This window comes from Rhinolophus hipposideros (genome assembly GCF_964194185.1).
Source record: "Rhinolophus hipposideros genome assembly, chromosome: 11".
Classification (NCBI taxonomy): Eukaryota; Metazoa; Chordata; class Mammalia; order Chiroptera; family Rhinolophidae; genus Rhinolophus; species Rhinolophus hipposideros.
In genome coordinates, this window is record NC_138057.1 from 73,213,087 (window position 1) to 73,230,065 (window position 16,979).

General features: G+C 37.5%; 2 protein-coding genes across 13 annotated transcripts in view; both read right to left on the reverse strand.

Moving 5' to 3' along the window:
* The window catches only part of STRBP (spermatid perinuclear RNA binding protein), a 125,162-nt gene that overhangs the window by 57,384 nt on the left and 50,799 nt on the right, over positions 1-16,979 (reverse strand). For 10 of the 12 annotated variants that reach the window (XM_081067059.1, XM_081067066.1, XM_081067056.1 and 7 more), the window contains 2 exons: positions 5,144-5,311; positions 1,803-2,023 (listed from right to left, as the gene is read on the reverse strand). In XM_081067059.1, the coding sequence (XP_080923185.1) occupies positions 1,803-2,023; positions 5,144-5,146 (224 nt within the window). In that variant the 5' untranslated portion in view covers positions 5,147-5,311. Of the gene's footprint in view, positions 1-1,802; positions 2,024-5,143; positions 5,312-5,923; positions 6,075-16,979 lie in introns of those variants that run through there. The other 2 variants (XM_081067061.1, XM_081067065.1) reach the window with 2 other exon arrangements.
* LOC308504937 (large ribosomal subunit protein uL22-like) lies at positions 14,017-14,571 on the reverse strand (the record flags this gene model as incomplete). The annotated part of the gene is made up of 1 exon (XM_081066467.1): positions 14,017-14,571. One exon carries the CDS (start codon positions 14,569-14,571, stop codon positions 14,017-14,019), a length of 555 nt encoding a protein of 184 aa, XP_080922593.1.

Below are 16,979 nucleotides of genomic sequence, written 5' to 3' on the forward strand. Positions count from 1 at the left end.
AGGGAATTACTTAAAATTAACAACAGAGTCCTAATATTCCTGATATTACAAATGGTGGGACCTTGTGTGATTTGACTTTTAAGTCCATTTGTCAAAAGGTAAAATAAGAACACAGAGGTAAAGGCCGCCTACCAGCACCTGGCAATAGAGGGTACTTAATCAATATCGGCTAGTCCTCACCCACCTCTGTGCCCTCTGTGGTACTCAGCAAACATCAGGAGTGAATGCACGTCTATTATCAAACACAGCTTTGTTCTTGGAAGATGTGTCTGCTTCTGGTTTATATGAATAAAGACACAATCATCCTGCACAACTTGAGTTCTGCCCCATGGGAAGCCTGTGACTATTCCACAAAATGGAAAGACTTTACAAGCACAATCAAGAGCATCACACAGAGCTATAATTAAAAATCAAAACAAACGTGTGGAGCACATTATCTTTTAAAAGCCTTTAAAACACAGTGACCTGGTCCAGTTAAGCAAAAGTCTAGTGGAGTACCTTTCAAAGTCTGCCCAGCCTTGAGAACAACAGAAGATGTATTAAAAAGGCCTGAACTCCACTGAAAAAACAAACTCCACTTAAAAATGATAAAAATGGACAATTTTATGTAAAAGAAAGTTTAAAAGGGCATAAACACATTCCAAAGTACAATTTAAAAAGGGAATGTATGACTAATTACTTGCACAGGGACTGGGATATACTGATTATTGGGTATTACTAGTTAACATGAACCCCAAAATTTGACAATATTCTTATTTAAACCCAACATATGCAAGAAAAACTGAATTACTGCCAAGAACCTTGAAGCTGACAAGACTATAATGAGATACAATGTATATAATGCCTACAAACAGTTAACAAAGTCAAGCAATTATGTTCTTCAACTGGAAACTGACACTGATTATCGTTCATCTGAAAATGAAAAGGCTACACTATCTTTCTGTGAAGGAATCAATTTATCAATACTTTCCTACTATTATCCACTTATCACATTGATTCAGAATTAAAGTTGGAAAAAAATTCTGTAACCTCTATTCTCAATTTACAAGTTTTAGCCAAAATAATGTTCTTAATCCTATTAACACAGTACAGTCTAAATGAGCTTCATCTTTCAAAGTAAATCATACACTTAGTTCCAATCACAGTGACACTGCTCAAAACTAGTAACTCGAAGCTTAGCGTAGCATAACAAGTTTCATGGGCAGACTCCAGTTATCACCAGCTTCATTTCCCGCGTTTCTTATTACAGCTGCAGCACTGAGACTACTCTGCTGCCACTGCTCAAGAGTCTGGTTCCCATTAGGCCTCCTTTCATCCCACAAATATCCAATGAGCATTTACTATCTGAAAGACAGACAGTGTGCTGGGTCCTGGGGATCAACAAGGTAGGTAACAGTCAAAAGTACCTTTAGAACACATTTTCTGGCACTCTTTCTTCTACACCAGGGTTTTAAAATATGTGACAAAAAAATGACATTTTATGATTACTCCAGAAACCAAAAACACTGCTATTTATTTCCAAATTTAGGAGGCTGAACCAACGCATGAAAAAGATGGCATATCATAACCTTCGAAAGAGAAGATTTCAAAGGGCTTGGTGTGCTCTCAAAAGGCATCCTGCAAAGGCCCATCTTTTTCTAACCATTATTCCTTTCAAATTTAACTCAGAAAACGTCCTTATTTGCAATCATGTAAATGAGAAAACCCACAGAAGACTGTACAGCAGACATAAGCCAGTGGGACGGAATCCTGAGCTTTTCTGGGAGCATCATAAAGCGCCACGAAGGTCAGGTCACACTCACTTGGAGTAGGTGTCTATGGCTTCGTCCTTCTTCACTTCTGTCTCACCCTCTGTTTTTGTGCCTTTATTTGTTTCATCCAGCCAATCTGAGACATGTTTAAGAGCACATTCAACAGTAGACACCATATTCTGAACAGCTTCAAGTTCCTCCGGAGATGGATAGATTGTTGAATGCTTCACCATAACATGGCGATCATCATTGGCAAAAGATCTAATAGATCTCTGTCAGAGAGAGAAAGAAAACAATTGCTTCAGTAAAAGAAATGTTACCTGAAAAGGATGACATACAAATATATTTAAGTCAAGCCCTAGAATTAATTGTCAAACTGTTGTGAAATAGTTAACATTGAGACAGTAAAAAAATTGCTCAGGAATAGCAAGTAAAATCCCAATCTACTGAACAAACCAGACAATTAGAGATCTTTCATTCAAGTTTTTGGTAAGGTTCACCCAGGTCACACTCAATATTACGTATATGCTACCTGTTAGCTGAATCTGTGTGTTTTGAATACCACTTTTAAAATATCACACAGCATCTGTGAGAAACAGATACTTCCTAGCTTTGAGAAATGCATGATGGCTACTCATGATACCCAGTCCCTCCTTTGAAACTGCTGGAGATTTCTGCACCTTGAAAAACTGAGATTTCATAACACAGTAATAATACAAAATACATTATATGTGAACACTAGAAAAACTTTGGACACACCAGAATATTGTTTACTATTTGGCATTCAAAACTTCGGTGCGAGGCTTTAATTTTTAAAATAGATTAGTAGGAGACATTCCAAATTCCAGAACAGGAAAAATACACATCGCAAAAGAATCACCTTCCCAAACTAATTTACAAATGTATTACATTCTCAATCAAAATCCCCTCAGGATAGATTTACTTAATACTCAACAAAAGTAATTTTAAAGCTCATGGGGGCAGGAGGAATCAATGAAAGTATCAAGAAATATTTACAAAGATGTATGTGTGGTACCATTATGCGAGGGAAAAAAAATATCAAAAATTTAAAAAGCGATAATTAAAATGAAATGCTGGCCCAGAAATCAGTGAAGCAGATTAGAGCCTAGAAATAGAATGAAATTCATGAAAATGTAATAGAATAGTTCCTTCACACTCGTAAGTCACATGTCAACAACCCTTGAATATTTCCAAATTTACAAACACCATGAAGACCCGTGCATCAGTACACAGCAAGGACAACTTGGTGAGTTTCCATGAAGCCAAAAGTATTCCATTTAAAGGGTGGCTATAGTGTCTTTACTTACTTGAAATTATATCCTAGTAGATGGCAAATATTTGTTGTAAAGTCTTTACCACAAAATAAAATATTCACAATTCTTTATCAGGGTTTTGGTTGAACATCAGTATTTTACAAATCATATTAATTTGAACACTAGTAAATTAATACCAGAGCATCATTGTTTCCTACAAAATGAAGCAAACTATAACTAAAAAGGTAAGCAATCCTTTGAAACTGAATTATTATGCAATAAAAGGACTCAAAGCAATCACAAAGCTTTCTCTGTTCTAGGAAAAATCATCTCTGTCTAGATTCCTTTCTTGCTCAAAGTCTACCAGGAGTTTTCCATGAGTCTTTTGCCACAAAGAAACTTTTAAATCACTTCCTAAGATTTACTCATATATCCCAAAATAAGTAACAGGAAAAAGGAAGAGTCATATAACAAATTAGAGATGCTAGGTTGTTCTAGAGTTTATAATTTAGTTGGCTTGCTCTTTAGAGAAGAAATTCTGCTAATATTTCCATTCTGGCTGGTAGGGAAAAATGTTAGCTTGGGATTGTCTCTGTCATTTAGTTTTATGTAAGTTATTAAATTACTTAGCTAAATTAGTCTTACACACTGGCCTCACTGTAGCTAAATTAAATATTGCTACATAACACAAACCTTTGGTGCTTCTCTCACCAACTCAGGCTTCCAATGTTAAATTCAAGAATGTTAAATCCGAGAATCAACTGTATGTCACAGGACAAGCATCATAAAACAACAGTGAAAGGAAAAACTGAATGAATGGTATTACAAAAAAAACTTAAGGGCAATCTTCTTTACCCAAATAAGCTCCAAATAGATATTTTTTAAGTATTAAAAAAATCCTATTGGAAGAACTATGCAGAAACAGAAAATTCTCATTCAAATCTGAGATTTACGAAAACACCTATCAACCAATTAAATTATATAAAAATACAAAATTTCTAAACCAGAAAATCTAAGTTAAATTAAAAATAAATAAACTAGAAAAGGAATTTTCATCAACTATAACTAATAATATATATAAAGTATTTCTTTAAATTGTAAAATATTGAGACTATAATAAATGAGCTGAATAATTTATAATTATTTCACATGGAAAATAATTCACATGGGAGGCACCCCAAATCAGTGTCGTTTTTTACATCTCACCACAAAGCTAAATGACAGAGAAAATCCCAAGTTAATATTTTTCCCACCATCCAGAAAGAGCAAGTCAACTAAGCTTTTATGATGCTTAGAAAAAAGTTTTAAAAATCAAACAACACTGAAAGAAATACTTACTAAATAACATATTTCAAACATATTGATGATTAACATTTTTGTTCTTTTTTTCCCACTTATAACAAACACATTTTTAAAGCCTTTTCTCACTTATACTAAGGGGAAAAAAGTCACATAACATCCTCCAGAACCAAAATACTGAGAGAGAAAAAAATTCAGCACATTTTACCAATTAAAAACCAGGCACCAGAGGTTACAACCTCATCTAACATCTCAAATTCAAAAATATGAATTTTCCACAAAAAAGCAAGGTTTCCTTGATATTCAATTCAGTGCCCCTACTACACTCACCATTTGACCCTATTATTTTAAAAGCATTTGGGAAAGGCGGCTTTTTGAGTTAAATACACATTTTATAAACTCCTCCACCATTCATATCACTAATTAAAGGACTGGTTCAGAATTTTTAATTTCCACGGGAAAAAGGCTGAACTTCAAATAGAAGACTAAATTACATAATTTCAAGTTCAAGGTCACCTTAGCCATTTGTATCAGTTTGCTAATGCCAATTCTATTAGAAAATATTATTTATGAGCATTCTCTCCTTTGTATTTAATAATTTATGCCCTGCAGGCTCATGGGGCTTCATCTTGTGGTTTAAAGAGCTCATAATAAATCTGAACTCATTTGCTCTTCCTAAATAGAGTGCCGTCTTTACCTGATACACTAGTGCCAAAAATTCGCACCGTTGTTTTTCACTTGATCTCACTGTTAACACTTCCAATTTTACACTATTGGAATCTTTTGTAACTTAATTTAAAAACATAAATAATAACTTACCATGGTTTTCTATAGTGTTTTAGCTTCTTTTTCCGATCCTTTCCCCTCTTTCTTGTCGTCTTCACTAGACACTGTTTTGTGTGACAGTACCTCCTCATAAGCCTGAGTCCCCTGACAGCTCAGAGTCAATTCTGCAAAGATGTTTGAAGACGGTTCTCTGGGTTACACCTGCAAGAGAAAAAGAAAAACTTTTCAAAAATGCTTATTTACAATCAGTTTTGCATCTGAATGTGGAGCCTATAAACATATTGTTGACTAAAAAGAAACAATCTTTATAGAGGAAAACTACCTCAGTTCAAACAAAAGACTAACATATCCTTGGAAGGCCTGGGTTCAAGACAGAGCCTAAATGACATGGCCAGAAAAGTAACCCTCCTGGTAGCCACAATGTGGCAGCTGAGTGACTCATTCTCAATCATAAATACATGAACACACATTCAGTAAAGAAGTACCACCTGAAAAAGTAATACTATTTTTGGCAATAATGTTGCAATTAACCTTGAGATTCTTCTCTTGGAAATTGGCATTAGTCAGACCTATCCAAAAAGTAGATAAGACACCTGGAAATATACCACCACTATTGACTGGAACCATGATATTACCATCACACACACAGCACATGTTGACACAATGTTTTTCCTTTCATCATTTTTAGGCCTAAAATTCAGAGTACTTTTTTGGCTTTGTTCCCCTAACTCCTGAGAGACCCTGCTCCCCCCTCAACCTATTACACACTGTTCTGTGGGATTCCTGAATATACACAAGATCTGAACTTATTACCCATGGGTGACTCTGGCCAAGGTCCAACTGTATATTTCTGCCCAAAGGCCTCATATCATTTTGTTCCACCACCTTTATGACATTTTATTCCAGATAGGGTAAAAGTAAACTCTTCTTATCATTGATGAAATCCTTATATAAGCCCAGCTGTAAAAAATAAAATTAAAAACAAAAAAACTAGGAAGTGACTATCAAAACAGAACACATGCTTTAACTGTAGATATCAGGAGTAATTTACATACCATAGAGTACATAAACACACAAAGAAACAGCTTCCTCTCCTTTGCAATACCTTTTCTTTACATTAAATTTCCTTTATATAAGGAAACCCCCTTATGCTTTTTTCTGTAAGTTTCCAAATACAGTCCAGTTACTCTCTTAAAGGAAAAAATCCTTTTTGAATTTTTGGGACCAGGAAAGTTACAGGTATGATATTTAACTCTCCCCAATACTGCAAATGAAAAAACAGACCCACGATTACAGTCAAATGATACCCAGCTGTGACCTACATGTAAAACTATTCATATCCTGTAACCAACTTCTCTGACTCTGGTTTACAAAATCCACCTAAAATAAGCTAGTACAGCTTGACTAAAACAAGCAAAAGAAAAGATTATGTAACTAAACTAATAAGTGTAATTACTTTATTACACACAAATATCACATCAAGATAAAGAGGGAATGCACACATCTACAACTCATAGGGTCCTTTTATACAACAAACAAACAAACTAAACCATGACCCCAAGGTAAGAGATATCTCAAAGATCCTCTTGTCACTAAAATTATACCTTCTGTAGAAAGATCATACTACATAATTTAGAGTTCAGCATTTCCCATTACCAACCCTACACCATTCTAGGGGACTCAAGCATTCAGTACTTAGTTGTGAATCCAACAGCCAAAAAAGATTGCTATGTGTTCAGTTGAGAACTCAAAAGAAAGTCCACAAGCTTTACTTTGTAAAAAGGTAAAGGAAATAAATCAACCATATTAAGAAAGTAGACTGAAAGCAGAAAAAGCAGGAAGAATGCTAAGAAAAAGCTGATGTAGTGGAGAAACTGTGGCTGACCAAAACAAAAAAGTACAGCACCACTCCTCAGTCTCTAGCACAGAGCATATGTAACCACCCTACAGCTGTGGGAACTTCAGGGTATTACATACAGCACAGTGCACTAATTCATGACAAAAGCAGTGAATCTCAGAATCCTATTCTGATGGCGCGGCAAAAGGAACTTTAAAATCATCCAACCCAATTCTACCCACCCCTCAGTTAACAAATGAACTACAATCAGAAATATTAAGGTCACACAACTAAGCAGGGACAAGGCCTGGTCCAGAACCTACTGTGTTTCCTCGAAAATAAGACCTAGAGTGACCACCAGCTCCAATGCGTCTCTTTTGGAACAAAATTTAATATAAGACCCGGTCTTATATTAAAATAAGACCGAGTCTTATAATATAATACAATATAATATAATTATAATACCGGCTATAATATAATACTGAGTCTTACATTAATATTTGCTCCAAAAGATGCACTAGAGCTGATGGTCCAGAGCTAGGTCTTATTTTCGGGGAAACAAGATAAGTCATAGCCCAACGCTTTTTCCTTACTGTATCGATCTGATTGAGAAAAAAAGTTAAATTATATATGGTAGACTGTAAGCAAATAGGAAGAAAGTGCAACATGTTTTAAAGAGTTTCTCTTTTAAAAAATGGTTAACTTAGTGGATGAAAGTCTGGCCTTGAAATAAAAAAAAATCTACTTTGCCATGTAGTAGCTATGTGACCTTAAAAATTATATAACTCAGAAAATCACTTAATTTCCTTGAGTCTCAGTTTCCTTTATCTATAAAATGAGAAAATTTCCACTATTAATCAGTAATATTCATGAAACTCATTCTGTACCAAACATTGTTCTAAGAGCTTTTCATACATTACCTCATTTAATCCCCACAACAATCTCAATTACTGTCTACATGTAACACATCAAGGAAACTAGAACATAAATAGGTTAATATATAACATAACCTAATTAAAATCAAAGCAAAAGTACACAGTAGAGGCGAGATTCAAACCTAGACAATCTCTTTCAATAATGTTTTTGCTCTAAAGGCACTTACAGTTACATTAGGATATAAATGTTAGCTATTTCAAAAACTATGTCTATGTAATTATGAAGGCCGTACAGCAGCACACAGGCTTTGGAGTCACAGGCATACCTCGTTTTATTGCACTTTGCTTTACTGCTCTTCACAGATGTTGGTTTTTCACAAACTGAAAGCAAGACCCTCCACAGCAGAAAGATCACGACTCCCTCTCCTGCGGTCCTCACTTTACTGCGGTGCTCTGGAATCCAACCCACGCTACGTCTGAGGTCTTCCTTACCAGCGACTTGGCAGTCCACTGCACTGAGCCAGACCTTTCTCACCTGCGCACTGGGGTGACTAGTATCTACTTCAAACTAAATGAGACAGGTTATAAAAGTACCTTAAAGTACCTGCCAAATATCAGATACTCAATAAATGGCCTGGGGGGGGGGACCTCAAATATCAAATAAAATGTTTCGTCCGTATATCAGATAGGTGTATATTTCTCTAAAAACAGAACTTAGAAAAATATTAGCTGTGCTCTATTTACTAAGAGTAACTTATGCAGCAGGTGGAATGTATATGTACAGGCATGTGTGTACAAGTGTATCACTATTTTATCAAATACAGTTTTTTCATTTATATATATTTTCTAAAGAACAGTTTTAGATTTACAGAAAAAATGAGTGGAAAGTAGAATCCCATGTTCCCTTTCTCCCCCCCACACACACACACACACACACACACACACACACACACACACACCTCTTCCCCTATTATTAATATCTTGCATTGGGGGGGTACATTTGTTAAAACTGATGAACAATGTTACTACAATATTAACTAAAGTCCATAGTTAACAGTAGGGGCCTCTCTTCGTGTTGTACATTCTATGAGTTGGACAAATGTATAATGACATGCATCTACCAGTATAGAATCATACACAACACTGGACTAAAAATCCCGTGCTCCACCTATTTGACCCTCCCTCTTCCAAATGTCACATACCATGTTTCCCCAAAAATAAGAACTAGCCTGACAATCAGATCTAATGCATCTTTTGGAGCGAAAATTAGTATAAGACCCAGTCTTATGTTATGCTATGTTACATTAATTACATTACATTACATTACATTATTACATTATATTACATTATATTATATTATAGACCCGGTCTTATAGTATAATAAGACCAGGTTTTATATTAATTTTTTATATTAATTTTTGCTCCAAAAGATACATTAGAGCTGATGGTCCAGCTAGGTCTTATTTTCGGGGAAATACGAAATCACACAATTTGTAGTCTTTTCAGATTGGCTTTTTACACTTAGCAATATGCATTTAAGATTCCTCATGTCAGTTCTTTTCATCACTGAATAATATTCCACTGTCTGGATATACCATAGTTTATCCATTCACTTACTGAAGGACATCTTGGCTGCTTCCAAGTTGGGTAATATATGAATAAAGCTACTAATTAACATTAGTGGGCAGGTTTTTGGGTGGACGTAAGTCTTCAACCCATTTGGGTAAATACTAAGGAGCATGATCACGGGAGCATATAGTAAGACTATATTCAGTTTTGTAAGAAACTTCCAGGCTGTCTTCCGTCCAAAGCAGCTGCACCATTTTTCATTCCCACCAGCAATGAATGAGAGTTCCTGTTGCTCCAAATCCTTGTCAGCATTTGGTGGTGTCAAAGTTTTGGACTTCAGTCATTCTAACAGATGTGTAATGGTATCTCACTGTTGCTTTAATTTTAAATTCCCTAATGACATAGGATGTGGAACATCTTTTGTCATGCCTATTTGCCATCTGTTTATCTTTTTTAGTGAGGTATCTGTTCTGATCTCTCCATTTTTTAAATTGGGTCATTTGTTTTATTGTTGTTTAGTTTTAAGAGTTCTTTGTATATTATGGATACCAGTCCTTTATCAGATATGTATTTTGCAAAGATTTGCTCCCCATCTCTGACTTGTCTTTTCATCCTCTTCATAATGTCTTTCATAGAGCAGAAAGATTCCATGTAATGTCTTGCAAACAATGTGATGCAGAATTCAGAAAATTACTCTCAAAGTAACAACAAAAAACTATAAATGTTGTTAATATTAACATACACAACTTCTCCAAAAGAAGCTATACAAAAATGAAATATCAAGGCTCTACCTCTCCATTATGAAAGAACAATCATATGTCCACTATATCAAAGATGGACAAGATAAGTTAGAAAAAGACACCTCACTCATAGGACAAGAGGCTCAATTTAATATAAATTATTGTGAGACTTACAAGTAAATACATACTAATTAATTGCCTGTTCTGCACCTGGTACTATGCTTGATAAGTACAGAGGATACAAAGATGAAATGATACTAAGGATACTAAGGATCACTAAGCTTTGATACTAAGGATACTAAGAGCAAATACTACATACAAATTCCTACTCTCCCTATGTCCCTTCAAATAAATTAAACTTTCTCTACATGATGGCATTCAGTTTCTGTACAATACTAATATGAAAAGAATTGAATTTCAGTATTTTCCTCTGTAAATTTTATTTTCTATATAAAAAAAGGCACATAGGCTAAACTGAAAACCTATATATTACACATACCGACACCAAATAGCCAGCTCTTCAGTTCTACCCCAAAACATCTCCAGTGATGGAAAAGCTCAATCCCACCATATCATCTGAAGTCTTGCAACACTGGGCTCAGGCCAAAAGGTCCCTTCTCAATTAACAGTTTAAATAAGGGTAGTACAATGGCTGCAATTCTCACATAAAACGCAGTATACAAACTGGCTAAGTGGAACCAGAATGCTTTCTGAATACTTACTGTCAGTGAGCAAAATTGAAAAGATGTTATCATGTTCCCCATCAAAGAAAGTGGTAACAAGAAACATATCTCCTCACTGAAATAAAGGGACACTAGCCTTTTCCAATCCCTGACAGAACAGCTTTGTGACAGAATTATATCATCCAGTTAGATGGCTCATTTGGTCAAAGAATTCAATGCATCTCAACAAGTCTTTATTGAGCACCTATAATATGCCAGCTATTGTTCTAGGAACTTAGGATAATCAGTGAACAGGAGACAAAAATCCCTGCCCTTGTGGTTTAAGTCTGGGGAGGGGAGAAGAGGAACAACCAAAAAAACAATAAATTGAAAAATATGTAAACAGTGTGCCAGCAGGTATAAGTGCTGTGGAAAAGAGAACAGATGACAACACAAGTGCACTCATGTATCAGATAGAGGGCATGCAACGTTAAACAGACGGTCAGTCTGCACGGGGAAGGTAACACCTGAGCAAAGATCTAACGTGGTGAGGGAGTCAGCCTGCTCCGGGAGTCAGAATGCCCTGGAATGAGCATTCCTGACACGGGCAGGAAGACTGTGCCTGGGTACATGTTAGAACAACACGGACGCCCATGTGGATAGAGTAGGGTGAGTGGGAAGGAAGGGCAGTGAGGACAGAGGGTGGAGTGGGACCAGATCACACAGGGCAGAGGCTGGCAAACTTTTTCTTTCAAGGACCAAGTAAAGAAATACTTTAGGCTTTTCAAGCCGTAAGGTCCCTACAATTCAACTCTGCCTTTGTAGTACAAATATAGCCACAGACTTGATGTGAACAAGTGGGTGTGGCTGTTCCAATAAAACTTTATTTATGGGCACTGAAATTTCAATTTCATATAATGTTCACACACAAAATATCAAGTTTTAATTTTTTTAACCATTCAAAAATGTAAAACCATTCTTAGCCCACAAGTCATATGAAAACAGGCAATGGTTCAAATTTGGTCCATGGGCCATACATAGTTTGTCAACTCCTAATAGAGGGGGTCACTTTAAGGATGGTTGTTTTTACTTTGTGTGAGATGGGGAGCCCTTAGAGAGTTTTGAGCAGATGTGACAATATCTGACAAATATTTTTTAAAGGTCTCTATGATGAAATACACAGTAAAGAGGGTAAGGATAGAAGGAAAGAGACCACTCAGGAAGCTTAGTGAGCAGACTCTGTATTCTGAAGGTATAGTGACAGGACATCCTAACTGAATGGATGTGATCGAACTGGACACATCAAGAATGACCTCAGGCCGGCCCAGTGGCTCAGGCGGTTAGAGCTCCATGTTCCTAACTCCGAAGGCTGCCGGTTCGATTCCCACATGGGCCAGTGGGCTCTCAACCACAAGGTTGCCAGTTCAATTCCTTGAGTCCCGCAAGGGATGGTGGGCTGCGCCCCCTGCAACTAGCAATGGCAACTGGACCTGGAGCTAAGCTGCGCCTCCACAACAAGACTGAAAGGACAACTTGACTTGGAAAAAGTCCTGGAAGTACACACTGTTCCCCAATAAAGTCCTGTTCCCTTCCCCAATAAAATTTAAAAAAAAAAAAAGAAAAAAGAATGACCTCAAGATTTTGGGCCTGAGCAACCCAATTAGGGAAGGTGCAGGGAGAGCAGGTTTGGGGATTGAGACCAGGAATTCCATTTTGGACATGTTGAATTTGAGATACTTATTAGATATCCAAGTAGGCAACTAAATGTGAAGCATGAGTTTAGAAGGGAGGTCTGGATTAGGATATAAATTTGGTACTTTTCAGGATACAGGTAACATGTAAAGCCGCGAGATCACCAAGGGAGTAGGTGTGCCAATGAATGCGACAAAGCAGAAGAGGCACAACTACAAACACAGAAGGAATGTCCTGAGAGGTGGGAGGGAAACTAAGACTGTTCTGAAAGCCAAGTAAAGAAACCTTATGAGCCAAGCTCTTTGAATTAAAAATAGGAAAGGGGATGCAGCACGAGGATGGAAATCCTGAGTTTTTGTCCTTGTTTTATTACTAAGGATATTATGATTCAAAGATACCAATATTTGGAAGTCTTGTATATTACTGAGTAAAGCAGTTTTGCCATGTTTTACCATTTACAGAAATTTATCCTCTGCGATACTGTTCTCTCCCCACTTCAGCCCATTTTTGGAGAAAACTTCACCTTGAGAACATCGGGTAAAAACCTTCAAAGTCTAGTCCGTAACCTAAGTAACTGGCATTCCACGTAGACACCCAGTGTGCTACCAAGGTCCTCCATAATACAACACTAATGTGGTTTTCCCTGGCATTTCTCTGACCATTCGGGTTCCAGCCACAATGGGAATAATGACTCCTCCCCGGAACGCCTGCCATGTGCCACCGCTAAGCTCTAAGTCCAACCTTCCCTTTACTTGAACTACACCGCTACTCTCCCATCACTTCTCACTGTTCTCAGTGTCCATCGCAAATCTACCCGTCCATGAATACTTGAATACTTCCTGAATGAATACGTCCTAATACTTGAGTTTAATATAATTTCCTCCTTCTTTGAGCCATCCAGCACTTGCCAACTTCTTTTATGACATTTCTGTTACTCAGTTTGTTATTTTTATCATAAGCTCCTTAATGAAATAACTTAACCTTATCTCTACAGTACTTAGTATAATGCCCTGCACTCAGGAGAGGCTCCATAAAAATCTGAATTCAACTCTAGATTTATCTTTCTTTTAGAGAGTGCCATAACTGCAGAATCTAAGAAGGTTCATCTGAAAAGTCAACCTCCCTTCCCATATATTTCCATGGCAGTCATCATCACAGTGACTTATAGGGAATTTCTGACTATTTCCTCCACAAGCACAAATTCCATTATTTATTTCACTTATTTTACCCATCTTGGATTAATCCCTCAAACCCTCTCTCATTCCTTCAGGACTTTACTACTTAGCTCACTGACACATTCCTCTCTACTCCTGGCATTATTTTTAGTAATTTCAATAACCACATTAATGACCTTCTAAAATTCTGGCCTCTCCATTTCTTGCATTCCTTTCCTCCAATGTTCTCACCTTCTTTTCTACCTTAGACACCCACTCCTCATGAAGGCCCATAATCTATTATTAATCCCACCCACCTTTCATAGTCCCTCACTCTTTTTTTTTTTCCTTTTATTAGCATTTATTTGATGTTGAATTTACTCCCGGGCCATAAGTTTTTGTTTCTTCAGTTTCTTCTGGGAGATCTTCTTCTTCTGAGCAACCTCCTCTTCTGGTTTCGGAACAATCTGCTCTTTTTCAGTGAGGATCACCTCGATGTGGCAGGGGGAGCTCATGCACGGGTTAATCCGCCCGTGAGCTCGGTAAATCCTGCGCCGCACCTTGGGAGCTTTGCTCACCTGCCTGTGCTCAACGACCAGCGAGTCCACATCTAAGCCCTTAAGTTCAGCATTACTCTCTGCATTTTTAAGCATGTGCAGCAAAAATTCTGCACTCTTTTTGGGCCAACGACCCTGCGTCCAACCCCACTGTTTGGCCTGGGCACATCTCCCAACTCCACCCTTGTAACAACGGAATGGCACACATTGCTTTTGTAACGTGACATCCTTTAAATATTTGGTGGCTTTTCGAATATGCATCCCCTTGATGGCCTGGGCAGTTTCACGAGTGTTCTTAAAATGAACCCGTAGATTTGAACCTCTCGATTTACAGGATTTTGTGGGGTTCTCTGGGACAAGCGAATAGCGAACCATTTTCAGAGGTCACCTCAGGCCGCTTTCGGGAAGAGAGTCCCTCACTCTTTTCATGTCCTCTTTTTTGTCCTTATCCAACTGAACTTACACAACCCATCATTTATCACTCACACCAGCTATTCCCTCTGTTATCCCCTCCTAGAAAACCCTAGCCCTGGTTAAATCCTACGCTCTCAACTATACATTACCAGTAACCCTGGACAACTGAGTGGGGGTTGGAGGGTAACACCACTGTGCTAATTCATCTTTTTCCTAAATTCATGGTCTAATCTCAAAAAGCCCAATAATAAATAGTTTTCAAACAGTGGCAGTACTACAACCCTGGGCGATTTGAAAATGTGATGTGGAGTTTTCTGATTGTCACAATGGTGGGTAATCCTAGGCATTTGGTGCCCTGGGGTGCGAAACATCCTGCACTGTCCAAGGAGCACCACTCGGAAAAAACAAATATTCATGCACTTTCGCACTTTTCTTCTCTTGTCTCCTCACACATCTACACATCCTTCCCGTATCCTTACGTATCCTCCTGCTTTCGGCATCAATCAAAATACCCATCTTGCTGCATCTTTTCTCACGTATTCTATATTTCTGTTATTATGAATGAACTGTCCCAACTCCTGTCTAATCCAAATCTCTCAACTCAAACCCCACTAGCACTCCTCCCCTTTGCCTACTCAAGGATATCACTCCACTAATCACCCCTCTCCTCTCTCTCGTGTAACTTTCCCTGACCTCTTGCCTCCCCACAGTCTGATTCTCTGCCCCTTTTAGGGCATACATAATTCTTTGAGTTTACACTTTTAGTTTCCATTTCTTCTCCTCCCATTCTCTCTTAAATTTACTCCAACCAGCCTTTCACCCCAATGCTCCAAGAAACAGTCCTTGTCAAGGTCCCCTAGGACTTCTATGGTGTTTTAATGCTATGAATAATTCTGTCCTCATCTCAGTCACCTCTCTCTTAGACAGGTGACACACTCACCTGCTCCCTACCTGAATAGTTCACTGCCCTTGGTTTCCATCCGGTATACCACTCTCTCAGTTCTCCCACTTCCTAAGTTACTCTGCCATCTCCTTTCTTATCTCTACAACCTCCAAATGCTGGACTGCCTCAGGACTCAGCCCTTACTTACATTAATCTCTTCCCTCTCTCACTGTGCTCCATCCACTTTGATATCCTTGCTATTTCTCAAACAATTCACTCAGACTCGCACCTCAGAGCCTTTATACTTGCTAGTTTCCCCGATGTCTACAAAACTCCTTCTCTTACCTCTTTAGGTGTCTGCTCAAGTGTCACCTAATCCTTAGCCCATCCCTAATCAGCCTATGTAAAATAGCAACCGTTCCTCCAGCACACCTCTTACCTTGTTCTATTTCACTACAGGAGTTGACATATATCTTTGTTTTATGCACCTAGAACAATACCTGGCACAAAGGAGAAACTCCAATGAATTTCTCAAAATATTTTCATGTACAACATCACATTCAATGCTCACAACAGCCCTGAAAAATAGTGGGGGGAAAAGAATAACTGGTATAAATTTCTTTTATAATCTTTTAAAATATGAAAGTACAAATGTACAAAGATGTTAAGTGACTTGCCGTGACCACACATGGCCGAGCTATCCCTAGAACTGAAGTCGGGTCTCGAGCATCTTTTACAATTCACATCACTCCTTTCACAAGCAAATCAAAGAGCAGGTGTCTATTTAAGTTTCCAGTGATCTTTAACAGCACAACTTGAGATCTAGTCCTTTAAATCATAATCAAACATGAAGTGGCACTGAACTGTACTTGCCTCAGTAGTATTATTTTCTTCTCACTAACAGGCTGTGATAGAGGTCATGAGACTATCTTTAGAATGTACAGATCTTGTGACAATTCTGATCAAAAGGAAAATGGGGTAATGTGCCAAGAAACAGTTAAGTATTTAAGTATTCTCTGTCCTTCTGTGCCCACTGCAGCACACTTAACACCAAAGGGTAAACCAGCACCTTAGTAAACAAGCTTCAAAAGGTGTCTCTTGTTCTGAAAAGACTTTTTGTTGCCATTCTAGAACAGAGCATGGCAAAGAAACCATATCTGGAGATAAAACGGACACAATTATTTCTCTCACTTAGCTTTGCAAAATGACCTCAGAACCTAGTTAGTTATAAACAAACAGTAATATTAAAAATCATCAATTTTAAAACAACTAGAAGTCATTGTTTTCACCTTGTCAAATAACAATAGGCTTTGACTGCACATAAAATGCATAAATTCACAAACTATTATTACGTTGATACAGAAAATGTTTCATATATAACAGTGCTAAAAATTAAGAAATACATTAGATTCTTCAGTGATATAACAATTTAATTTCCAGAGTCTTGCCAACACTCATTCTCTTTCTGGCATCCTCTGCCACCGTT